The following is a 25,831-nucleotide window of genomic DNA, read 5'->3' as shown; positions in this document are numbered from 1 at the left end:
TTCTTTAATTACGAATTCAATGTCTTTTATACATGTATTCAGATTTTCTATTTCTTCATTACTTAATTACAGTTGATTGTATGTTTCCAGGATTTTTTTTTCATGTAGGTTGTTGGTGCACCACCACTGTTTATAGTATTCCCTTACAGGTTTTTTTTATTTTTTATTTTATTAGGGAATATTGGGGAACAGTGTTTCTCGAGAGCCCATCAGCTCCAAGTCGTCCTTCAATCTAGTGGAGGGGTCAGCTCAGCTCCAAGTCCAGTTGACGTTTTCAATCTTTAGTTGCAGGGGGGGGTGCAGCCCACCATCCCTTGCGGGAATTGAACTGGCAACCTTGTTGTTGAGAGCTCGCGCTCTAACCAACTGAGCCATCCAGCTGCCCCTCTGGAAGCTCAGTGGCAGATAATTGTCTTCAATCTAATTGTGGAGGGCGCAGCTCACTGGCCCGTGCGGGAATCGAACCAGCAACCCTGTTGTTCAGAGCTTGCACTCTAACCAACTGAGCCATCCGGTCGCAAACAATTCTTTCTGTTTCTGTAAAATCAGTAGAATGTCCCCCCATCATTTCTGATTTTAGTAATTTGTGTCTTTTCTCCTGTTTCTTTTTAAGTGAGTGTAGGAAAAAGTTTGTTAATTTTGATTTTTTCAAAGAACAAACTTTTTATTTCACCGATTTTTCTACTTTATCTTTTTCTGCTTTAATGTTTAATATTTCTTTGCTTTTACTAACTTTAGATTTGGTTTGCTCTTCAATCTTTTTCGTTCTTTAAAGCATAGAGTATTGATCTGATCTTTCTGTTTTAACATTTAAAGAAATTGAATTTATTGGGGTAACATTGGTTAATAGCATTATGTAAGTTTCACGTGTACAACTTTATAATATATTGTCTGTACATTCCATTATGTACTCACCACCCATAGTGTAGTCTCCTTCCATCACCATGTATTTGATACCCTTTACCCTCTTCATCCTCCCCCCACCCCCTTCCTCTTGGTTAAACACCATATGTCGTCTCTGCCTATGAGTTTGCTGCTTTTTGTTTTATATCTCACATATGAATGAAATCATGTGGTTATTGTCCTTTTTCATCTTATTTCACTTAGCTTGATACTCTCAATATCTATCCATGTTGTCACAAAGGCAATATTTCATCTGTTTTATGGCTGTTATATATACTGTGTTTCCCCGAAAATAAGACCTAGCTGGACAATCAGCTCTAATGCGTCTTTTGGAGCAAAATTTAATATAAGACCTAGTCTTATTTTACTACAAGATCAGGTCTTATATAAGATCCGGTCTTATTTTACTATAAGATTGGGTCTTTATAATACGTGGTCTTATATAAGACCAGGTCTTATATTAAATTTTGCTCCAAAAGACGCATTAGAGCTGATTGTGTGGGTAGGTCTTATTTTCGGAGAAACACGGTACGTACCACATCTTTTTCATCCAGTCATCGGTTGAAGGACATTTAGGTTGTTTCAATGTCCTGGCTATTGTGAATAATGTCGCAGTGAACATGGTGGTTCAGATATCTTTATAAATCAGTATATTCAAATTTTGGGGGTAGATCCCCAGAAAATGGATTGCTGGGTCATATGGTAGCTCTGTTCTTCATTTTTTTGAGAAACCTCCATACTGTTTTCCATAGTGTCTGTACAGATTTACATTCCTCCCAGCAGTGTATGAGGGTTCCTTTTTCTCTACAACCTCTCCAACACTTGTTATTTCTTGTCTTAACTGATAATAGTCATTCTAACAGGTGTAGTGTGGTATCTCATTGTGGTTCTAATTTGCATTTCCTTTATAGCTAGTGAAGTTGAGCATCTTTTCAGATATCTGTTGGCCATCTGTATGTCTTCTTGGGAAAAGCGTCCAGGTCCTCTGCCCATTTTTTAATTGAATTATTTTTTTTACTTTTGTTGAGTTGTATGAGTCCTTTATATATTTTGGATATTAGCTCCTTATTGGAGGTATCATTTGCAGATATTTTCTCCCATTCAGTTGGTTGCCTTTTAGTTTTATTGGTGGTTTCTTGTGCTGTGCAGAAGCTTTTGAGTTTGATGTAGTCCCATTCATTTGTTTTTGCTTTTACTTCCCTTGCCTTTGGTTTCAACTTCACAAAAACCCCTGTCAAGCCAAGGTCCGTAAGTTGAGTACCTATGTTGTCTTCTCTGTATTTTTTTTTTCAGGTTTTATACTCAAGTCTTTAATCCACTTTGAATTAATTTTTGTATATGGTGTCAGATAGTCTAGTTTCATTCTTCTTATGTTACTCTAAAATATATATCTTAAAACCAACAGTTTCTTTTAAAAAACTATGTGGCCTGCCTCACTGCAGTGTTAAACATTACTGCCTTGGACCAAGCAATGGTTGCCCACTCCCAAAACTCTTCCAAACCCAGGATTCATAAGCTACTTGGGGGTCTCAGAAGGCCTTGAGGCTTTACACGTGAGCTCACATTTACTAGCATTGACTATCTTCTGAACTCACAGCAGCGATTGTGAGCTTCCGGTTTACTAAAGGGCACAGGCTCCAAACATTGGAGAGGTGCACAGGAAGCGAAAGAGACCATGTGCCAGGCATGTATCAGTCACTTTACAAATATTAACTCATTAAAAAATGACTAAGTCATTCAATACTCACAGAGAGGAAGGGACCTATTATTCTCATTTATCAAATGAGGAAACTACGGCCCTGGGGAGGTTCTGTCTTGCCCCAGGTTCCAGATTTCAACCCAGGTATTCTGGCTACAGAGCCAAGATTTCGGTCACTTCTTTGCTATCTCTTGTTCTTACTGGTAGTAAAAAATAAAGTGATTACCAATAATATTTAATATAACACAGGAATGTGACCAGCAATGTCCAGAGCTTTTGATTAACCGTTTCCACTTACAAGAGCTCATTTATTTCAGAAAGCACATTTGCTGAGAAGGGAACTGAGGCTGTAGTACCCACTGCAGGAATTCCAGACTCATTATTGCTTAATAACAGCATACAAAGAATAAAAAGTTGCCCCCACAATCCTCAGGGCTTCACGGTGGGGTTTTACACACATTTTACAAGAGGTACCTGGCTCAGAGAGGCCAGCACCTGCGCGCGACACCGCAGCAAGTAAGACAAGACATCACTGTTTTGCCTAATAACAAATCCTTGAACTCCTGGGCTGAAGGAAAGGCTCTTCTTACGGACATTAAACTCCTACCGCGGGAGACGTAGACTTCAGCCGGTCCTGCAGCTGCTTCGTGGCCAGGGGCATGTTCCCGCGGGTCCCGCACCGGAGGCTCCTCCCGGCGAGGCGCGGCCTGCGGGCCCCTGGGCAGCCGGGCGGGTCGCGGGCCGGGCCCCCCCCGCCCCCGGCCGCCGCAGGCCGCAGCCCAGCCGCGCCCCGCCCGACTCCGGGCGCGCGCACCCGCCGTCCGCCCCGTCCCCGCCCTCCCGGAGCGCCCGGCGGGCAGCGGGCGGCCGGCGCGAGGCCCCTCCCCGAGGCGCGCGGCGCGGAGGAAGCGGGGGCGGCGCGGCGCCGAGACCTCGCCGCGCTCATGGCGTCGCCCGGGTGAGTGCGGCGCTCGGGCCGCGCGGGCGGGGGCGCGGCGGGGGCGGGGGCGGGGGCGCGCTGAGGCCTCGCCAGGCCCGCGGGCTCCCGGGCGACCTCGGGGGGCGCGGAGGCCGGGCCGGGGTCGGGGCGGCGCGGGGGCGGGGAGACCCGCGCGCCCGGTGCCTGCGGGGCTCCTGGTGCGGCCGCGGGCCTGCGGGCTGGCCCTGCGCTGGCACCACCCCGTCTGTGAAAATGCTCTTCCCCTACGAAGTGACGGCACACAGAGAGTTTGTAATTTCTTTTTAAATCCTTCCTTGAAAAATGAAACCACCGATTCAGTATGGTTACTTTCCGTTCTAGTAACCTAACTAGTCGTGCGAGCTGGGCCTGGCAGTATTCCGACACCACGGAGGAGGAGGAGGAGCCCCAAGGTCATTGCTGTAGTTGGTAAATCCCCCTTGACTGCTGTCCACCGCCCAGAGCCCCAGCGCTGACCGGCGTGCCCGCCGTGGAAGGTGGGCAGCCTTGCACTTCCCGACGGCCCCGTGCAGCGGCGGGGCCCGCGCGCGTCCGTGAGGCCGGAGCCGGCCACGCACCGCCCTGGCTCCCTCCGCGCAGCCGAGAGCAAGCTGGGTCTGACTCGAGCCAGCCCGGCGTTTTCCTCCTACCCGCCGTCTCTCCAGGTTTGGGGAGCAGTGGTCTGTACCCAGTACTTCGAGTTCATAAATAGAATAAACGAGGGCCGGTCCCGTTGAAGGCCTGGCTGATTCACCCAGAGGGTCAAGGTCCCACTGCATTCCTGCCCATCTTGTCAGGAATGGGTGAGGCGGGAGGGCTGCCGGCAGCAGGCAGGTGGCGGAGCCTGTGCGTGGTTGCATGCGAGGCCCTTTAAAAAGTCATGGGGCATTTGGCGTCTAAGCTCACCACTTTGCAGACGGGTCTGCCCTTCTGGGATGGCCAGCAGGACCTAAACTGCATGCTTGTAGAAAGTGGCATTAGTGCAGACTCGATATTTGCAGTTCCGTTTATGAGTGACACCATGAGTCTGCAGTTGGTACTAATCTGTAATTTTCTGAGGGGTGCCGATTGCAAAGCTGAGGTCACAGAACTTTTAGTATACTTGACTTCACTTTATAGAGAGAACTATGCACTCGTTATGGTATGTATAGATTGGGACAACCCACATCTCCAGATGTGTTTACTCTGTAGGCTTTGCAGGTAGTTCAGAATCCAGCCAGGGAGACCTGGCTTCCTGCGATCCTGTGGCCTGCCTCAGTCGGCTGGCTGGCAGACACTTATTCTAGTGGACCAGGTAGGTGCTGGGGGAACACCTGCAGACATTCACGGCAAGGATGGGGAGAGGAGCCGTGGGTTCTGCTGGGCTATTCATAGATGGGCCTCCAAATCCCGTGTCCTTCCTGTGTGACTACTTCCAAGAAGTGTGTTGTGGGGCCTGCTCTAAGTGCTTTTGTGCAGAATAAATTAATCTGCACAATAACACTATCAGTAAGTACTGTTTTTTATCCCCATTATACAGATAAGGAAATGAGGCCCAGCTAAGTCGTTTTAAGTTAAAACTTGATGTACAATGACCCTATTAAGGATGGTTGGTTTAAATGTGGTTACTGAGGCACAAACAGAAAAGTTGGATTCTGAATTTTGTTCTTACCAGGAGCATAGGGGGCGACTGTCATCCAGTACTGTCTGCTCCGCTTGAAGCTGCTGCCTGGTTTGTTGGAGTAAGAAGCTCGCTGGAGCCTTTGTGCCTTTGCTTACGGTTTTACAGAACATGCCTGGCACGCAAATAACTTAGAAATGGCCTTCCGTAGGTCATGCTTTCCCAGACCCGCCTGCTTGTCAGGAGGCCTTTTCCACTGCGCTGGTTCTATTGTAGATTCTGCACATTGTAGCATTTTATAAAATTGTTAGCTGCCTTACTTTTTAAAAGGAAGTACCACAGGTACCGGGTACCCATTTCGAAAGGTATAAAAGGACTCTTGCACCCTGTTCCTTACCTAGTCCTGTCTCCCAGAGTGGAAGGCACACTGGAGTTCGGTGCCCTCCTCCTCCTTTTGTGCAGAGCCCAAAATGCATTTTGGATATGTCCTGGGCTCTTTCTCCTGAATTTATAGATCTTTGTACATTGAGAAAATGAGCCTTTTGTCATTTGTGTCACACACACTTTTTTTCCACCTGTCATGTGCCTTTTGACTGTACGAAGCCTTCCCTACTCTGAGATTTCTTTCTTTAAAGTCTTTAATATTTTCTTTCAGTGTTTTTTTTTTTCATTTGTTTCATTTTCTAATTTGACTCAGACCCATGTGGTATTCATTTTGGTGAAAGGAGGACTAGGGATTACCGTTATTTTTCAAGGCTGCTGTAAGGGAATAATCATGATACTCAGCTCCCTTCATCAGAGGTGAAATTCCCAGATATATTGGTCTTTTCTGGGCTGTCCATGAACCAGAACTGTGGCTTGGACCATGTTTTACTCACTGGCAGGTTTTGTCTTCCTTTGTTACTGTTCTTTTTCAGAATTTTCCTGATATTTATTGTACAAATATTTTTCATAGAATAAGCTTATCTGGTGTTGAACCTTACAAGTTCAAAAAAATTCACTTACAGGTTAATTTAGGGAGAACTGACTTTAAAAATTACACTAAGCCTTTCTTTGTCCAAACAGGATATACCTTTTCATTTGTTTTAGTCTTTTATATTCTTTAGTATTTAGAGATTCTTTTCATATAGATGTTGCACATTTATTACATCTATTCCTAAATTTCGTCTTATTGGTACTGGAAATGGGAGTTTCCTTTTCCATATTTCTAAATTTTTGTATACAGGAAGGCAGTTGAGTTTTTAAAAATATTTCTGTTTGTCCTCAGCTCACTGCTCTCTCATTGTTTGTAGTTGTTTTCCAGTTGGTCTCTTGGGTTTTACGGTCTCTTGGAACCATAATTTCTTCCCGTTGTCATGGGTAAATAGCAAGGTGATTCTGCCTTTGTCATGGGTAGACAATGGTCTTTGCGGTGCCTGGAGGAGGGCTGGCTTCTCCAGCCCCGCCAAGCCCTTTCTAGCCCTGATTCCCGCTCAGCATTTCCACGGAGGTCTACCCTGTGTGCCCAGCTGGCATGTGGGCATTGACTCACTCATGGTCCCTGCCAGCCTGCTCACCCCACGTTTTCCCACCAGAGACAGCAGCAGCTCTCTGGAGCCTGAACACTTGGAGGTTTCTTGGGCTCTTTTTCACATGCTCTAGCTAGTCTGTTGAAATTCTTCACAAAGACTTTCAGAGTTCAACCCAGTGTTGTCACCTCAGGTGCTGCCGTCTCTCATCTATTCTCAACATGAGACAGGAATATTGCCTGGGGTTCCGAGGAAGCTGGGTCTGAGCAGAGCTCCCCTACTGCTGTGCGCTGCGCACTCTGTACCGTCCACAACAGTATCCTGTGAGTCCTTTGCAACTTCGGACCATTGCTGCAGCAGCCATACACCTGCCTGGACCACTGCCCAGGGAGCTCCTGCTCGCGTCCTCACCTCCTGCCAAGCCCGCACTTGCATGTCCCTTGTCCCACCCTGCCCTCCCTTGGAACAACAGCAGCCATCCACCCCATTCCCCGTACGCTGGTGCCCTTAGCCTAGTCTACTGCTCTTTCTTCCCCAGCACCCTCACACCTCCTGGTGCAGCCCCTGTTTAAAACTTTTCCGATTGCTGGCCAGTCTCTCCACCTCGTTCAGTGTAAGCTAAGAGCAGGGATATCTGTGTTCTTCACGGATGTGCCCCCAACTTTTAGAAAAGTTTCTAGCTGCAAATATGTATGTGGATTAATCCAGGAGAACGATGGCCGCTTTCTGCAGATATGTGTCCCAGACGTGAGTCCCCCCCAGGCCCTGGGAGCAACCTGATGCTGGGCCGGACGGCCACCTGGCTTTGCAGGTTGGCACGTGTGTGCTGTGTAGACTTTGTATAACAAGTGTTTATAACCTCTGTACAGCCTGATTCTGGTGTAAGTTTCTGCAGGGTGAAAGCTGCGTTTTAGAGCTGTTTCCTCCCACTCGGCAAACTTGCAAGGCATGAACCCAGTACAGACACTAGCTGCTCAGTCCACCGGTTCTCTCCGTGGAGTCCTTTCAGGTTGTGGTGTTGCAGTAGTATCTCCCCATGACCCTGCTGAAGGGTCACTGCCAGCAGGCAGGACACCGCTGTCTGACGAGAGGAGCCTGCCTGTCTCCTGTGCAAGAGCAAGGCAGTGGCCCCTCCCTCATGCTGCCCATCCATCCAGCGTGTTTCAGGGACTAAAGTCCTGGGATGCACAGTGATTGGCTTTTACCCGTGTGCTGATATCTGACGTCTTTGTTCTCATGAGATGTTCTGAGGAACTTTTTCATGGATGTTTTCTCAGCCCCACTGCTGAATGATGATTTTTAAACTTTTCAAAGGGTGTTGTCACCTTGCAGAGGTGGGATGACCCCTAGTTTTGACTCGAATGTTGTAGTGAGTTGAATTATGTCCCCCTGAAACATATGTTAAAGTGCTAACCCCTAGTTCCCGTGAGTGGGACTCTTTGGAACTGGGCTCTTTGCAGGTAGGTATAAGTAGTTAAGATGAGGTCGCCTTGGGTAAGGTTGGGCCTTAATCCAATTATGGGTGTCCTTATAAGAAGTAGAGAGGAAACACAGACACACAAGGGACAACCCACATCAGGACAGGCAGAAGCCAACATCTCTGATCACAGCCACACATGCACCATGTCCGCTAGAGTGCTGTGACCCAGCAGCACGAACTGAGGCTTAGAGAAAACAGAAACTTCTCACATTCTGGCTGCCCGGAGTCTCGGACTAAGGTGTTGGCAGGCGGTTTTCCTCTGGGCTCTGAGGGAGCGTCTGTCGTAGGCCTCAGCACGCTTCTGATGGTTGGTTGCTGTCTGTCCCTGGTGTTCCTTGGCTTGTACCGGCACTACTGTAATGTCACCTCTGTCTGCACATTTTTCTCCCTGTGTGTCCAGGTTCCCCTTGTAAGGACACCAGTCATTGCACTGGGGGCCCACTCTGCCCCAGCAGGACCTCATCTTAACGTAACTCATTAGATCTGCAAAGACCCTGTTTCCAGTCGCAGACTTGGGGGCAGGACTTGAATGTGTCTTTTCAGGGGATAGTCCCACCCACAGCATACACCAAGAGGGTTTGAAACGGTTTACGCTAATTGAGTGAGGCTTTCTGGCTTTGGGTTTGGTTTTGTTTTGGGGCCCAGAGGTTGAACAGAGGGGAAGTGGTAGGTCTTGAAAGCTGTCAGCATCAAACAGCAAAAATTGAGTCAGAATCTTTGTTTCCAAGGCAGTTAATAATATGTTGTTGCCCCCACGACAGTGAGCGCGGGCCCCTGGACTGACCTGTGTGGGGTGGTTTTCTGTGCCATTTGGTTTATTGGCAGCATCAGTGAAGGAGCTAGGTTTGTTGCTAGGAACTGGCCCAGCTCCTGAGGCTTGGACACGGTTCTGGGCACTGAGGGACCCTGTCCAAGGAGTGCTGGACTCTGAGTGGCAGCAGGCATCTGTTTTCAGAGTTGGGGGGTCTCCTGAGGCAGAGTCTCCAGGTGTAAGTAGAAAGGCTCCTCAGGTAACTCCTGTGAGCACCAACCAGTGAGGCAGACGGCCGGGTCGTCAGGGTCTTGACTCCACCGCTGGACTTGAAGGAAGCCCTGGGTACAAACCAGGATGTGCGCTTGCTGACGGACCCATCAGGGTGGCAGGCAGGTCACCCCTGGCCCGGGAGAGAAGTCTGTGGGAGGTGCCCCAGGATGGAAAGGGAGCCCACAGGAGACCAGGAACCCACGCGGCCCCAGGCAGTGCCTGAACTGAGCTCCATTTGTGACTCTATGCCCCAGGGGTCTTGTGAGGACCAAGAGAAGTCTGAAACCTAAAGAGCCGTAATAGGGAGTAAAACGGGCAGTCCTGTGTATCAGTTAATAGAATGACCTATGGCAACACGAAAAGATTAAAAGGAGAATCGTTTAATACACTGAGTATTTTTCAAAAGGGCAAAGGCATTTCTTTATACTTCTCTGTATGTTATATTTGTCTTATTTTTGGAATCAGGAAAACATATTAATGATATTAGTAATTTTCAAAAGCTGCTTTGCAGAATGCCCCCTTGCCCGTGTCTGGGACCATTGCAAATGCTGTGGTTTTCTCTCCGGGTCTGGCTGCCTGCGATGGGCAGGGGGAGGCCCTGTACGTGTGCTCGCAGGAGGGCTGCACTGTGACTCGGCAGATGGGTTCGCTTCTGTGGTTTTTATAATCATTAGTTATAATTATATGTTACAAAACCTATCTGAGCCCGAAAAATAAAGAGCCAGGAGGGAACGATCAGCCTCCCGTTTGGGTTCTGGCCTGGCCTACTGGCTTGGTGATGTTGGCCTGTCCTTTGAGCCCCGTTTCCACCTGCAGGATGGTTTGGGGTGTTAGCTCAATCAGCTCAGGTGGCTTAAACAACAGAGAGTATTTCTCTCAGTTCTGGAGGCTGGAGTCCCAGAGCCCATGCAGGTCAGTTCAGTCCTCCTGGGCCCTGTCCCTGTCCCTGGCTGGCAGGTGACTACCCACGAGCTGTGTCCTCACAGGTTCTTCTCTGTGCCTGCAGACAGAGAGTGGACCCCCAGGTGTCACCTCCTCTCACGGAACACCAGTCCCAGCAGATCAGGGCCTCACCCTCACGAAACCCCTCAAACGTCCCAGTCTCTACATAGTCACATTGGGGGTTAGGGTTTCGACTTAGGAGTTTGAGGGGGCACAACTTAAGCCACAACTTTATTGAAAGCAGAGTTGTGAATTAGAAGTAGTGGACACAAGCGAGGCTTGGCCCTCCCCCGTTTACCACACAGGGATGCAGGTGTAAAGTGCGTTGACAGACTGATGTCCTCAATCGTATGTGTATTTTCATAGATTAGCACAAACTCAAGGTCATTACTGTGATGATGTCATGCTACTTCCCTGCCCTCTTGTGTGGGAAAGAAAGGGTCGAAGTTAAGCGCCATCCTGAGACGATCTGAGAGGATCCCAGGAGCCCCTGGGAGGCAGTGGGCGAGGCCTTACAGCCAACACGCCCCTGTGCCCCCAGGCCAGCTTCTTTCCCTCTGAAAAATGGTTGCAACCTGTCCTATTGTCCCCCTCCACTTTTTTCCTTAAGATTGCATTCTTTCACTTATTTTGAAAGCAGTGTATGTTCTTTGCTGAAAAGTGGAGACAGTGAAAACTCCCATGTTTTTCAGCAGCAGGGCCCATCGAGTCAGAGTTGCTTAGTGCTCTGTCTGTAAAAGGCTAAAACAGCCAGTGACCATTGTCACTGGGACTCTCCTCAGACAGGGCAGCGGGTAAAACCCCAGAGAACATGCTGGAATAACCACCTAGGATCCTGGAATATCCCGAGTGTGACTTGGGTGAACATAAAACCTTCGTTTGGCTGGTGAATTAAGTGGCGCTGTTTTGCTGGTTTCAGGGGCTGCCACACATAATGTGTCAGCACTTATTGCAAGAACCCTGGTTGGAAGGGGCTCCGAGTTGTCTAATCTTCTTGGGGCACCCACAAACCTTATTCTGGCCATGACCCCCGCTTACAGCGTCGTTTTAATAGCTCTTCAAGTTTCATTAAATCAATACATGCTTCTTCTATTTAAAAGGATTCAGATAAGACAGGATAAACTGATATCATACTACCCAGAAGTAATTAACCGCTTGTAAGTTCTTAAACTGTTTATTTGGAAATAATTTCTGCTTAGAGATAAATTACAAAAAGAAAATGTCCTCTTATCCAGAGTGTGTTATTCTTAACATTTTACTCATTACCATTCTCACTTATCATTTTCTTCTCTCTTGCTGTCTCTCTGTGTCTGAGTCTAAATGCACATGTATATGGTTTTTTCTTAACCACTAGAGACTAAGTTGCACATGTCACCACCCTGTGTGCCTGAATCCTTCGGTGTCTGTTTCCTAGGAATAAAGATGTCTTACACGAGCCCAGCACAGTCGTCAACACCAGTAAATGTGACATTGACGATACCCATATTTCAGTTGTGTCAGTAGGTCCCCAGTTTCTCCTTCTCCTTCATGGTCCAGTCTAGGGGTAGGTATTGCCTTTTATCTTCAGGTATCTTTACTCAGATGTTCTCTCAGATCTGGAACATTTCCTTAATCTCTCTCTCTCTTTTTTTGGCCTTTTGTGACATTCTTACTGTGGGATAATGCAGTTTCCCCTCTAGCATGTTTCGCTTTTGGTTTGTCCACTTGAGTAGCTCAGGGTTCTACATCTCAGCCATGTGTCCTTCCTCAGAGTACCACAGCTCTGGGCACACAGTGGCCTCTGTCCCCATTGTCTCTGGCTGTGATCACACAGCTGGGTAGAATTACTGGATTTTTCTCCCTGGCACTTAGTAAGCATTCTGTGAGGAGCATTGTAAGACTGGGAAGTTATCTTTCCTCATTGACATTTCGTCCACGAGTCGGCATTTGTTGGCATTTCTTGCCTGAACCAATCTTGGGACGCAGCTCCTGGGGCAGCATCCTCCACAGCAGCTCTCTGCTGTCAGCAGGATCCCTCTTCCTCCCGTTTGCTTATCTATTTCTTATCTCCAAGGACTCCTTAAGTTACGTTTTCATGGTTTCTAGTTAATCACCATATTCAATTTTGTTCATGTGCGCACACTGCCCCAGACTTGGCAGCTGCAGCCCCATCAAACTGTCTGCTGTGTCCTGTGACACGCCCCTTTTTTTGAGCCCTTCCTTGTTTTCTGAAATTAGATGCTTAGGCTTGTGTGTGCTTCCCAGGCTGCTGGCCCTGGAATGAGCCGTCTCGCCCAAGAGTGAGCAGCGACACAACCAGCGCTGCTGGGCCTTTCAGTGACAGAGATAGGAAATACAAGTGTCTGCACACAATTGTGTGTACACACGCACGCACGAGCAGGCATATAGGAATCACAAGTGCACACTGCTGTGTCCGATTCCCTTCTTCCTCTGAGGGTTCCTCCATTCCTATCTATATGTCCTTCCCCCAACACCAGGACCCTGGCTCCTGACAAGATCAGCACATGATGTTCCTAAAGTAGTTTATTCTTGAGTGGACTGTACCCATCAAACCCACTTTAAAGATTCAGGATTGTGGCCCTGCCCACATTGTCAACTTTCGATGACCATCCCGCACATCTCACCACATGTCCCTACAGAGCAATATATGCAGCTGTGTGAAATTGTCAACACACTATGCAGACTGTTCTGGAACCTGATTTCCCCACTGATGAGCAGTCATTAACTCCATTCCACAACATATTATCCAACATCAGAAAGTCCACAAAATGAGATGCATAGAATATTTTGTAACGGATGAAGAATAAAACTGCTCCAGAATTGTTATTGGACTTTGATTTTAGAAGGTGTCCAATTTTCTGCTGAGATATATAAAACTGGCGTCAACACCTTTGTAACTAAATCTTTATTTCCTTAGGATAGAAGTGGAGTTACTGGGCAGAGGGTATGTATACTTTTACGTTTTTCTGAACAGCTGTGTTTATGCTCTGGCTCCCAGTTCCTGAGAGCGCTGGTTTTTCTAGACCAGTGTTTCTCAGCGGGGGGGGGCCGCACATCAGAATCCCCGGGGTACCTTCAGAAGCAGCGACGCCCAGGCATGGACTCAGAACCTCTGAGATTCTGTTTTCAAGGATCTGGGGCGTGACCAGGATTTTTAGATTTTAGAGGATCCCCAAGAGATTCTGACATGCCAATTGGAAAGGTGAAAGTAGTATTTCATTATTTTAATTATAATTTTCTTCTGAAATTGTTTTAGACATTCAGATGTGGGAGAAGTGGCCCGAGAAGTGAAAGCATCTGAGAGAGGAACAGCCGTGGCCATTGCAGGTAAAGCTGGGCTTGGGCCCCCTCCAAAGCAGGTGTTTCTTCTGTCCCATTGGGGTTCTGGGTTCCAGTACCACCCTGAGACCATGGTTCTCAAAAATAAAGACGCATAAGGCTTTGTTTTTCCTTTTACGAGAAGATTCTATCCAATCGTCTTTTAAGCTTTCCTTATATATTCAAAATAGGATTCAAGTTTTAAACAGGTGGTTATCACACAGTTTAATGGGAACACCACAATTTGATCACTGCCATCTGAGTCATGTGTAGGATGACAGACTAGTTTCTAAACTGGGTACTTGTGAGCATGAAAGGTGTGTTTTTCTGGAAGATCAGGTGTAACTGGGACTGCCCTGGTAGACGGGGGTTGCAGTTTTGGTTCATGGTGCACAGAAGCTGGTCGCTCTTTCTTTGGAGGTTTGGCGGTAGGGCTGTTGCTGCCCCTCGTGACGCCAGCTGGAAGGAGTGGCCGCACACCAGAGATCTTAATTTCTCTTAGTCACTCATTGTCCATTTGCCTTACATTAATTTGGTGCTTGTCGAGATGAATGTGTTCTGTTGGATATTAATACTGTTATGCAAAAATAACCGCACAAAACATGCAAATAAGTTTGGGTTAATCGCATTGTTTTATTTTATTCATTCAAACAAATATTTATTCAATGAGCTATGACCTCATACTGGTTTTCTACTATCAGAAAACCAGAGCTACTATCAGAAAACCAGAAAAGAATGCGTGTTGGCAAGGTTGTGGAGAAATTGGAACCTAGTGCACTGTGGTGGAAACGTAGTGGGGCTGCTGCTGTGGAAACAGTGTGGAGAGTCCTCAAATTTTTAACAATAGAACTACCTTATGACCCCGCAATCCCACATCTGGGTATCTACCCCCAAAAATCAAAAGCAAGGTCTCGAGGAGATACCTGTGCACTCCTGTGTTCACAGCAGCAGCATTACTCACAGCAGCTGAAACAGAAGCAACCTGAGTGTGCATTGGCAGGTACACAGATAGACAAAATGTGGTATGTGCCTATGATGGCATGTTATTCATCATTTAAAAAGAAGGAGATTCTGCAAAATGCCGCAGCATAAAGGAAAACTGCTGAGTGCAATAAGCCCGTCACAGAAAGACAAACGCTATGTGACTCCACGTATGCGGTGCCTAGCGCAATTAAATTGTAAAGACAGGAAGGACTGTGGTGGGGCGGGGAATGGGGAGTTACTATTGTTTTAATGGGAATAGAATTTCTTCTTTACAAGATCAGTAAGATTATGGGATGGAGTGTGCCAATGGTTGTACAACATTGTGAATGTATTTAATACCACTGAACTGTGCACTTAAAACATGGCTAAGATGGTACATTTTATGTTTCATGTATTTTAACAATAAAAAAGGAAAAACACTGGGAAAACAACATTTAGAGTCAATAATTCGGTGGCATTTAGTACACTCACGAAGTTTTGTGAGCTCATCTATTTAGATAAGATCTCTTTATCTATTTAGTTCCAAAACATTTCCATTGCTCAAAAGCAAAACTCTGGACTCCAAATAGCTACGGCAATCCTGAGAAACAAGAACAAAGAGGGAGGTATCACTCTACCTGGTACCAAGCTATACTACAAGGCTATAGTAATCAGAACAGCATGGTGTTGGCATAAAAACAGACAGGTCAATGAAACAGAATAGAGAGCCCAGAAAGAAATCCATGCCTATGTGGTCATTTAACGTATGACAAAGGAAGCAAGCATTTACAGTGGGGTAAAACAGTCTGTTTAATAATTGGTGCTGGTCAAACGTGACAGATGCAGGCAAAAAAAAAAAAAAATGAAACAGTACCACCTTCTTAGTCCATATACAAGAATAAACTCAAAATGGATTCAATAAATACTTAAATGTAAGATCTGAATCCATAAAGCTACTAGAAGAAAATATAGGAAATAAACTCTCAGACATTACCCTTAGTAACATCTTGAGTGATATAGCCCCTCGGGCGAGGGAAACAAAAGAAACAATAAACAAATGGGACTACCTCAAAGTAAAAAGGTTTTTCACTGCAAAGGAAACCATCAACAAAACAAAAAGACATCCTACTGAATGGGAGAAGATATTTGCCAATGATTCATCTGATAAGGGGTTAAAATTTCCAAAATTTATAAAAAACTCATACAATTCAACACTAAGACAACCACAAACAACCCAATTAAAAAAGGGGCAGAGGATATGAAGAGACATTTCTCCAAAGAGGACATACAGATGGCCAATAGACATATGAAAAGATGCTCAACGTCACTAATCATCAGAGAAATGCACAAAAAAACCACAATGAGATACCACCTCACTCCTGTCAGAATGACCATGATCAATAAATCATCAAACAAGTGTTGGCAAGGATGTGGAGAAAAGGGAACCCTCATGCACTGTTGGTGGGAATGTACATGGCACAACCACAATGGAAAACAGTATAGAGGTCTCAAAAAATTAAAAATAGAACCACCTAATGACCTAGCAATTCCACTCCTGTGTATTTATCCAAAGAAATCCAAAACACTAACTCAAAAAATATATGCACCCCTGTATTTACTGCAGCGCTATTCACAATGGCCAACATATGGAAACAACTGAAATGCCCATCAATAGATGATTGTATAAAGAAATTGTGGTACTTTTATACAATGGAGTATTACTCGGCCATAAAAAGAATGAAATCTTAACCATTTGCAACAACATGGATGGACCTAGAGAATATTATGCTCAGTGAAATAAGTCAGACTGACAAAGACAAATACCATATGATCTTATATGTGGAATCTAAAGAACAGAATAAACGAGCTAACAAAACAGAAATAGACACATAGATACAGAGAAAAAAACGGATGGTTGCTAGATGCGAGAGGGGTTGAGGATGGGGGAGAAGGTGAAGGGATTAGAAAGTACAAATTGGTAGTCCCAAAATAGTCACGGGGATGTGAAATACAGTATGGGAATATAGTCAATAATGTTGAAAAGAGCATGTCAGGTGCCAAATGGGCACTGGACTTACCAGGGGGATCACTCATAGACTGTGTAGATGCCTGACCAACATGCTGGACACCTGAAGCTGATGTAGAATAAGATTGAATGTCAACTATAATTAAATGTATACAGAGAGTGCCAAAAAATGTGTATACATTTTAAGAAAGGAAAAAACTATTAAAATTGTAATAATATATACTGATAACAAAAGAGGAATACAAGTCACGTTTGACTTCTGCAATTACAAGAGGTGCTCAAAGTGGTTCCCATCAGCGTCCAGACACTTCTGATTATGGCAAACTACTTCTTGAGCAATGTTGACCAAAGGGTCCACTTGTGTACAGTTTTTTTGGCACCCCCGGTGTGTGTGTGTGTGTGTGTGTGTGTATGTATGTATGTATGTATATAAAATATGTTTGTGTGTGTGTACATATATACATGTATACATATATATGACAATGTATATATGGTCACGGGGTGTAAAGTACAGCATAGGGAACATGGTATTGTAATAAATGTGTATGGTGTCAGAGAAGTAGTAGAATTGGGGAGTGTTATCACTTTATGAAGGGTGTAAATGTCTAATCATTGTGGCATTTTGTATACCTGAAACTAAAAAAAGAAAAAATTATTCAAAAATAAATCTAAAAAATGAGAAACAAAAGTAAAACTCTGTATCCATTAGGCAGTGTTTCCCCGTCTGTCCCCCCTTCAGCCCCTGTAGTGACCGCCAGTCTCTCCCTCTTTCCAGCATCTATAGTCATTGCCAGTCTGTTTCCGCTTCCAGACCCTGTAGTCACCACCAGTCTATGTTAAGTGTCTCTGTCTGTTCTGCATTTTTTCCTGTAAATGGAAGCATATACGTGTACCCTTTTGTCTTCCTTTTCTTTCAACGAGCATAATGTTTGGGGTTCACGCATGTTCTTTTTAAGGTTGAATAATGTTCCATTGTGTGGATGGACCGCATTCTGTGTGTGCGTTCCCCGGCTGAGGCACACTCGCCTGTTTCCACCTTCTGCCCCTTGTATTTCCACTGGGCTGTAGCCTACACCAGTCCCTTCCTAACCAGCTCGTGTGCAAAAGGAGCTCATATGGAGACTTTGGCCCCGGTGCCCAGCCCTTCCGGCCCATATTGGCTGCTGCCTTGTGCCCTGCAGCCCTGCTGCTTCCTGTGTCCTCGCCATCATCTGCTGCCTGCTGACATCTTCTTGGCTTCCAGAGTTTTCTGCCTGCCTCACGTACGGCTCTCCTACCCTGGTCAGTGCTTTCCATGGTTTGACAGCCCAACCCTCTGGCCACTTTGCATTCTTGCCTCATCTACCTGCTACCTCTCCACTCCAAGCCAGAGATGTTGCCCATCCGTAAAAAGCAAGGCCCTGTCTTCTCTGGGCCTGAAGTTTACTTGATTCCAGCTCAGCTGACCCTAACGACCACCTCGCCCCACCTCGGGGTTCTCAAGGTGCCCTGTTCTCTTCTCTAACCATAACCATTGGCGTCTGGATTCCTTGGGGAAATTCTTCTGATGTTTTTTTTCCACCTCGTTCAGCATTGCGGCTTGGTCCATGGGCATCACCCATCTCTGTCTCCTCTGATACTCTCCTGCTTTCTGAACTCCCTTCTCTCATTCTTCTCCCTCGTACTCTTAATCACATTGACTCCCAGGCATAGCATCAAAGAAGGCTGTTTTAAATGCCTTGTTTATCTACCTGCTTATATAGAAATCATGAGAGAATGAATAAATCTGAAAATGTCAGAATCTTTTCTTGATTCATAAGCTTTTGCAAATATAATTTTAATTTTGGAATACGTGATACTTTTAGTTGGATCAGAAGGCAAAATCGGGCCGGCCCAGTGGCTCAGGTGGTTGGAGCTCCATGCTTCTAATGCCGAAGGCTGCCAATTCGATACCTACGTGGGCCAGTGGGCTCTCAACCACAAGGTTGCCAGTTCAACTCCTCGAGTCCCGCAAGGGATGGTGGACTCCGCCCCCTGCAACTAGGATTGAACACGGGCACCTTGAGCTGAGCTGCCACTGAGCTCCCGGATGGCTCAGTTGGTTGGAGAGCGTCCTCTCAACCACAAGGTTGCCAGGAGCCTCAAGGGATGGTGGGCTGCGCTCCCTGCAACTAACAACGGCAACTGGACCTGGAGCTGAGCTGCGCCCTCCACAACTAACACTGAAAGGACAACTTGACTTGGGAAAAAATCCTGGATGTACACAATGTTCCCCCATAAAGTCCTGTTCTCCTTCCCCAATAAAATCTTTAAAAACAAAAAAAGGCAAAACCATAAAAACATGCGTGGGGAAGTAATGTTGTCACACAGTCTCACATTTGCAAGCAAATCTATAGGGTTTTAAGGGCTTGTATCACAGTGTAAGTATCTGAATAGCACTGAATGAAGTACCTTCTGTTATTAAAATATCAGTGTCGGGCAGACCGCAGTGTTAGAGGCTTTGGAAAAGTGACTGTTTACTTGAAAGTCGTAACTGTTCCGACTTTCAAGTCGAACGGTTCCTCTGTGCCCTTCCCCCATGTACGTGTATCGTGTTAAGTGATGAAAAACTCCTTAAGACAGAATAACAAATGATGTTCATAGGAGCCGAGGAGTTTATATGAACTTATATTTTAAATAGTTTCTAAAATCAAAGATCGGTGGATGTGTTTGATGTAGTTATTTGTATTTTATTTTGTATTTAGTAAATTCTACAAAGGATATGTCCTAGACCAAATCGTATCTTGTGTTTAGCTATTACTAGTTTGTATCTTCTAGAAAATGAAATTTACTTGGAAAAACTGAAAGCAATAATAGCACTAAAAATAAATTAGCCGCTATATCCTCACTTCTACTTGTTGGTAGACAATTCCTAACTTGCTGATGAGACTAAGTGTGTGTGTGTTTTCTTCCAGATTTGGAATGGAGAGAAATGGAAGGAGATGATTGCGAGTTTCATTATGGAGGTAAAGACTACGGGATTTGATAACATTGGATTGGGGAAAGAGGGATGGAATGGGTATAGTGAAAAATAACTGTGATTTTTAATTTTGAACAATTGGGAGAAGTTGCTGTCTTCATAAGAAGCGGAGAGGGTTCTGAGTTTAGCCTAAGTTGGCTGGTGTCAGGCACCTGATTTGATTGATACTTTATTTTTGCTTTTTTAGATGGTACGAATGAGGCTCAGGACAGTGACTTTCCCACAGGTTTGTGTTTTCTCTCGTTTCTTTCTGTCCCAGAGAAGAAAGACGTCATCTAGGCTCGTGGTTCCACACCTGACTGCATCAAAATCACCCCCAGTCCATTACCCCTTTGTGTGCCAGTGATAATGTTGCCAGGAAAACAACCCCCTGGGAGCGGTTACAGAATACGGTGACAGTGAGTGGTGCCTGCGGATGCTCTGGTACCCAGAGCTGTCAGGCTTGGGGACCACTCCCCTGGTGTGTGGTTCATTTACAGATCCATGGAGGACCGTGCCCCTGGCAGGAGTGCACATACAAATGGGCTGCTTTGCTCTGCCTTTCCCGTCACACGGAACGACTGTGCCACGTAAAACATAACAACAATTGTTCCATGTCTGGATGAGAAAAATCATGTCCCTGGTTTCACTCAGGCAAAACCCAGAAACCTGAGTAACACCTGTGAAGAATTTCTTAGGCGTGTCTTTCCCCACTAGCTCTTGTGTTCCTGCAGCGAGATCAGCAGCCACACTGCCCTAGGGCTGTCTGGGCGCCTTTGGCAAAGTCAGCAGCAGGCGGACCCCTGCTGGGACGTGAGCCAGCTCTAGCTCTGGCCCAGCATATACAGTGCTGCTGTCACCCAGCAGTGGCCGTGAGCCATGCTGGTGCCTCCCCTCGAGGCTTAGTGAGCGTCTGAGGTGGCATCACAGGTGTCACCTCCTCTTTTGAGACAAGACACAGAATCCTGGAGCGCAGCAGGATCGGTGTTGATTTACTTAACATGCAGTTTCTGAGTTTTTCTTTTTCTCCTTCTTCTGCCTCCCCGCTCCCCTGCTCCGGTTCAAGCCATTATTTCTCAGTCTAGTTGTGTAGGACACAGCTCCCTGGCCCATGCTGGTGTTATGAGCCTTATGCTCCCCTCGGCTGAGGCAGTCGGTCACCGGTCGTCAGTTGGCTGCTCACAGCAGCTCACGCCAGCTGCCAGCTACTCACGCTGGCCGCTGGCCACTGGCCACTCCTGGCAGCACACGGCAGCCCACGGCAGCTTATGCCAAGCTCCGGCTGCCCATGTCATCCCAGCCCCAGGGAGAGCCGTTGTTCACAATCGTAGCTGTAGAGGGTGCAGCTCACTGGCCCATGTGGGAATCGAACTGGTGACCTCGCATTAGGAGCACAGTGCTCCAACCACCTGAGCCACTGGGCCAGCCCTCTAATTTTTTTCTAGTATGAAAACTGGTAAGAAAACCCGCACTGCAGAGGTAACATGTAAAGACCTGCATAAATAAGTGCAGAATTATGATGGTCTCTAACAATTATTCCATACAATAAAAAATTAAACCCATTATTGATGTAATAACTCCATTTCCTTAAAAAATTTGCCAATATTTTGTAAAGAGAAAGGAACATTAACAAGGAAATCAGTGACTGTGTCACCCCTGGGCAGTTCCTGGTGAGAGTATGAGGAAACCCACCACTGGGCAGAGTGTGGGGCAGAAGCACAGGAGCAGATTGGAGGGTTGGGGTGTGGTTGGAGAATAGGGCTCTTTGCACTTCTGGGGTGTGTAGCCGGTCACTCTAGCCAGTTACTCTGTGTGTGGTTCTGCTAGATCCTGTATGTTTCAAGAGAAAGCAGCCACACAGACGTTAATATGAAATCCTCCTATTCTTAAATGTGACCCCTGGCTGCCCTGCCCTCTTCCCTCTCGAGCCTGTGTTTGGGCCTGGCTGGTGTGCTGTCGTGTGTCCTGCCCTGAAGGAGGCTGCCCCACCCGTGCTGGTACCCCCTCCCCACTGCTGACCTGATGCACGGTACGCATTTCACATCTTCCTTTCCCTCCACAGTGGAGAGGAGCCGCCTGCAGGACATGCTGTCGCTTCTGGGCCTGGAGACATACCAGGTCCAGAAGCTCAGCCTTCATGATGCCCTGCAGATCAGCAGTGACAGCGTGAGGAACTGGGCCCCTCAGGCACCGAGGGACTTGCCCTGGACCTTCCTCAGGAAGCTGCAGGCTCTCAATGCTGAGGCCAGGAACAGCACCACCGTGGTGCCGGACACGCCTCCAGACGCCCGGCCTGTGGAGAAGGAGAGCCAGGTGGAGGAGATCGTGTACTGGGACACGGCCGACGACATCTCGGCTGACATCTACTCCTTCTCCGAGCTGCCCACCCCCGACACGCCCGTGAACCCCTTGGACCTTCTGTGCGCCCTGCTGCTCTCTTCTGACAGTTTCCTGCAACAGGAAATCGTGCTGAAAATGTCCCTCTGCCAGTTCGCACTCCCTCTCATTTTGCCTGACTCAGAAAACCATGGCCACACCTTCCTGCTCTGGGCCCTGAGGGGTGTCATGCGGACGTGGTGGGCCCAGCCCCCGAGGGGTGTGGGTGGCCTCCGGGAGGACAGCGTGGTCCTGCCCCGGGCGCCTACCTTTGCCTTCGTGCGCATGGAGGTTAGCAGCAACTCTAAGTCCCAGCTGCTCAACGCTCTGCTCAGCCCCGGCCACAGGCAGCGTGACTGCTTCTGGCACCGCGACCTGAGTGTGGGCACCAGCCCTCGGGAGATCGCGGACGGGCTGGTGGAGATCTCCTGGTTCCTGCCCAGCGGCCGGGAGGACCTGGACCTTTTCCCCGAGCCTGTGGCCTTTCTGAACCTCCGGGGTGACATCGGGTCTCACTGGTTGCAGTTCAAACTGCTGACAGAAGTGTCTTCGGCTGTGTTCATCCTAACTGACAACATCAGCAGGAAGGAGTACAAACTGCTGTCCTCCATGAAGGGGTCAGCCACCAAGTGCTACTTCATCCTGAGCCCCTGCCGCGGGAAGCGGAACACGAACCTGCGGCTCCTGGGCCGGCTGCTGCCCGTGCTGCGGGTGGACCATTCGCACGTGCTCGTGAAGGTCAGCAGCACGGACAGCGCTCGCTTCGTGCACAGGCTCCGCTCCATTGTGGCGCATGTGGCCAGGTCGCCCTGCAGGAGGCTGTCGCTGGAGGACATGGCCCACGCAGCCCGCAAGCTGGGGCTGAGGGTCGATGAAGACTGCGAGGAGTGCCAGCGGGCCAAGGGCCGGATGGAGCGGGTCACCGGGGCCACCAGGGGTGTGCTGCGGCTGCAGGGGGACCCTGGGGGTACAGCGGCCCAGGTGGAGAGGGAACTCCGCCAGGCTCCGAGGGCCGGGGGCCCCGCCGGGGTGCTGCAGGACTTCATTACCGGCCTCGGCAGCCCCTCCCCAGGCGAGAAGCAGTACTTCCTGCGTTGGATGGAGTGGGGGCTGGCCTGGGCAGCCCAGTTGAGGCCCAGGCAGACCCCGGAGCCGGCTGCTGCCCTGAGAGCAAAGCCGGGTGGGGCTGCGGACGCCAGCGAGCTGTCCAGGCCAGAGCCTCTGGGGCTGGAGCACTTCCTGCGTGAGATGGGGCAGCTGTACGAGGCCGAGAGCTGCCTCGTGGAGGCTGGGAAGCTGCCTGCAGGCCAGAGGCGCTTCGCCCACTTCCCGGGCCTGGCTTTGGAACTGCTGCTGACGGGACTGCCCCTGGAGCTGGTGGATGGGACCACCCTGAGCGCCCCGCTGCGCTGGGTCACGGGGCTGCTGAAGGAGCTTCACGCCCACCTGGGGAGGCGGTCGCGGCTGGTGGTGCTGTCAGCGCTGGGCGTGCCGGGCACAGGCAAGTCCACTCTGCTCAATACCATGTTCGGGCTGCGCTTTGCCACCGGGAGGGCTCGTGGTCCTCGGGGGGCCTTCATGCAGCTGGTCACTGTGGCCGAGAACTTCAGCCAGGACCTGGGCTGTGACCACATCCTGGTGATAGACTCTGGGGGCTTGATCGCTGGGGCCCTGGCCACGGCAGGGGGGCGCTTCGAGCTGGAGGTCTCCCTGGCCACTTTGATTATGGGGCTGAGCAATGTCACCGTGATCACTCTGGCTGACACCAGGGACATCCCGCCGGCCGTTCTGCAAGCGTTTCTGAGGCTGGAAAAAGCAGGCCACATGCCCAGCTACCAGTTTGTGCACCAGAACCTTCATGATGTGCCTGTTCCCGGCTCCAAGCCCAGAGACAGGTGGTGGCTCCTAGAGCAGCCGGGTGACATGAGCAGGGCCACAGTACAGGCGGACAAGCAGGCTGACGGCCTCCGGACGCTGGCCGATCTGGCCTTCTGTGACCCAGAGAAGCTGCACGTCTGGCACATTCCCAGCCTGTGGCATGGAGTACCACCCATGGCTGCTGTCAGCCTGGGGTACAGCGAAGCCGTCTTTGAGTTGAAGAGGTGCCTGCTGGAAAACATCCGGAACGGCCTGTCCAACCCCAACAGGAGTGTCCAGCAGCTCATTGAGCTGGTCAGACGGCTGTGAGTACAGCTGCCCCAAGGGGCGTGTCACATCCCATGGCGTCCGGGGTCTCCTGAACAGTGTTACGGAAGGCAGTAGCCTCCAGAGCGCTGCCAGGGGCCCTGGGATGGGCCATGAGCTATGTCTCCAAACCGCAGTGGAGGCCCCTGGGGTGTGGCTTTCCCACAGCGGCTCTTTCATTGCCCCTGGAGTGTACAGCTGCTGCCCAGGAGAGGGGTCAGGAAGGCGTCCCAGAAAGCAGAGCTAGGTGACTGCCCCCGGCTGGTTAGTGAGTGCCCATGGCGGGCAGGTCTGTTTACTGGCTGACTGCAGCAGCCCCGACCCCACCGGAGGCTGGCCCTATCTCCCCACCGACTTCCTCTGGTCCTTGCCCGGGGCTCTGAGCCCCTCCAGGGCAGGGCTGGACTGCCCAGCACTGTTGGCGCTTAATAAAAGTTTGTGAAATGAATGAATACACGAATGAGTCATAGGCAAGTTCCTCTCTTCCCTTAACCTCCCTGCTTTCTCAACCAGGATCAGTGTCTGTCTGAGGGAGGGGTGCACGATGCTGTCCCCTCTCTAAGCAGGTGCCTGGGTTCGAGCTGCTCCTGGGACACTGAACTCACTGTCCTTGCATTGACTCCAAGTGTCTCCATCATCATCCCATTTTGCAGCTGAGGAAATGGCCTAGAGCCGTGAAGCCGCATGTGCCAGCCACCCTCCTGCACGGTGCCCTTGGCCCTGAGCGCTCATTGTTCCCAAACTCCCACAGCAACCAGGCTCACCCCAGCCCGGCCCTTGGTGTCAGCCCTTCATTTCACTTCCATGCCTCTGGGGCCACGCTTCCTGCCACTTGCCACCATCTGGGCCAGAACTTGGGGCCCTCCCCGTCAGTTTTCCAACTGAAATCCTTGCCTGCGCTGGCCCTTCCTGAGGGCCAGGGTCACCTCACTGAGCCCTGGAAGCCAGTCCCAGCTATGTCACTAGCTCTGAGAATGTCTGTATCTTGTGGCTTCAGGAAAAGTAGGCCCTGAGGTGGTGTCCCTTGCACTCCTGCTGACTCGGTAGGTGAGCGACCTGCATCCTGCACTGGGTCCTTCCTTGAACGCAGGCTCCTGGGCCCTTTTCTGGAGTCCCTGTGGTGTCCAGAGAGTTGCCCATGATCTGTGAGCCTCCAGATGTTGCGACAGTGGGAAGCTGTACTGGGACTCGGGAAAGCCGAGCTTCTGCTAATAAATGTAGGAAAACCTTTTCTGAAACTTCAAAGAATATCCAATCCTCAGGCACTCTAAACTCATCTCTTCCTGGGTCATTAACACAAATTTTAATATGTTGGTTCACCTGGAAGTACCCAAAGCTCTCGTTAGTTTCCCCCAACGCCATGAAAGCCCCCCAGGTGCTTTTTCAGCAGGAATCCCCCCAGGGTCCCCAGTTCAGGCTCTGGAAACCACTCTTAGAATTGTTGACTTTCAATCAGTCTCTTCAAAACTGCTTCTAGCTATTCCTCAACTGGAGAACAGGGAGGCCAGTCCTACTGGTTCCTGCTGACCAAGGCTTCTTTACCTGGCTCCTGTCCATTGTCCAAAGTTAAGGTTCAATCACCGAATTCCTGAAACTTAGACAATTGTGATTTTTTTTTTCCTGGGGAAAGAGTTCATAGCTTGCAACAGATTTTCAAAAGGATGCATGATCCACAAAAAATAACTGCTTAGTAATCAGTAAAATATTCCATTGGTCCGTAGGGCCTAAGATACTATGAAATTACATCTAGCATTTGCCCAAAGTATTTAAAGTTTTGCAAACAGACCTGTCTAAAGACTAAGCAGGAGTTTGCCCTGGGAGGCCTGGAGCAGCACCTCCATGGAGGACTCGCTGTCCAGCAGCCGTGAGTGAC

General features: G+C 48.7%; 1 protein-coding gene across 11 annotated transcripts; it reads left to right on the top strand.

Annotated features, from left to right (window-relative positions):
* The first annotated feature begins 3,456 nt into the window (after positions 1–3,456).
* On the top strand, positions 3,457–24,415 carry LOC308510500 (up-regulator of cell proliferation-like). Of its 11 annotated transcripts, XM_081079798.1 has the most exons (8): positions 3,457–3,560; positions 3,903–3,973; positions 4,752–4,854; positions 13,032–13,058; positions 13,371–13,441; positions 19,355–19,405; positions 19,607–19,645; positions 21,461–24,409. In XM_081079798.1, the coding sequence occupies exons 6-8, from the start codon at positions 19,372–19,374 to the stop codon at positions 23,959–23,961; spliced, it is 2,574 nt and encodes an 857-aa protein (XP_080935924.1). In that variant the 5' UTR covers positions 3,457–3,560; positions 3,903–3,973; positions 4,752–4,854; positions 13,032–13,058; positions 13,371–13,441; positions 19,355–19,371; the 3' UTR covers positions 23,962–24,409. The 11 variants fall into 11 exon arrangements, with proteins under 11 accessions (XP_080935924.1, XP_080935920.1, XP_080935918.1 ...); XM_081079794.1 differs by lacking the exon at positions 4,752–4,854 and having other exon boundaries at positions 3,458–3,560; positions 13,037–13,058; XM_081079792.1 differs by lacking the exon at positions 4,752–4,854 and having other exon boundaries at positions 3,458–3,560; positions 3,903–3,989.
* The last annotated feature ends 1,416 nt before the right edge of the window (positions 24,416–25,831 follow it).

The sequence above is a fragment of the Rhinolophus hipposideros genome (assembly GCF_964194185.1).
Source record: "Rhinolophus hipposideros genome assembly, chromosome: 18".
Lineage (NCBI taxonomy): Eukaryota > Metazoa > Chordata > Mammalia > Chiroptera > Rhinolophidae > Rhinolophus > Rhinolophus hipposideros.
This window is presented reverse-complemented; position numbering and strand designations above follow the sequence as displayed.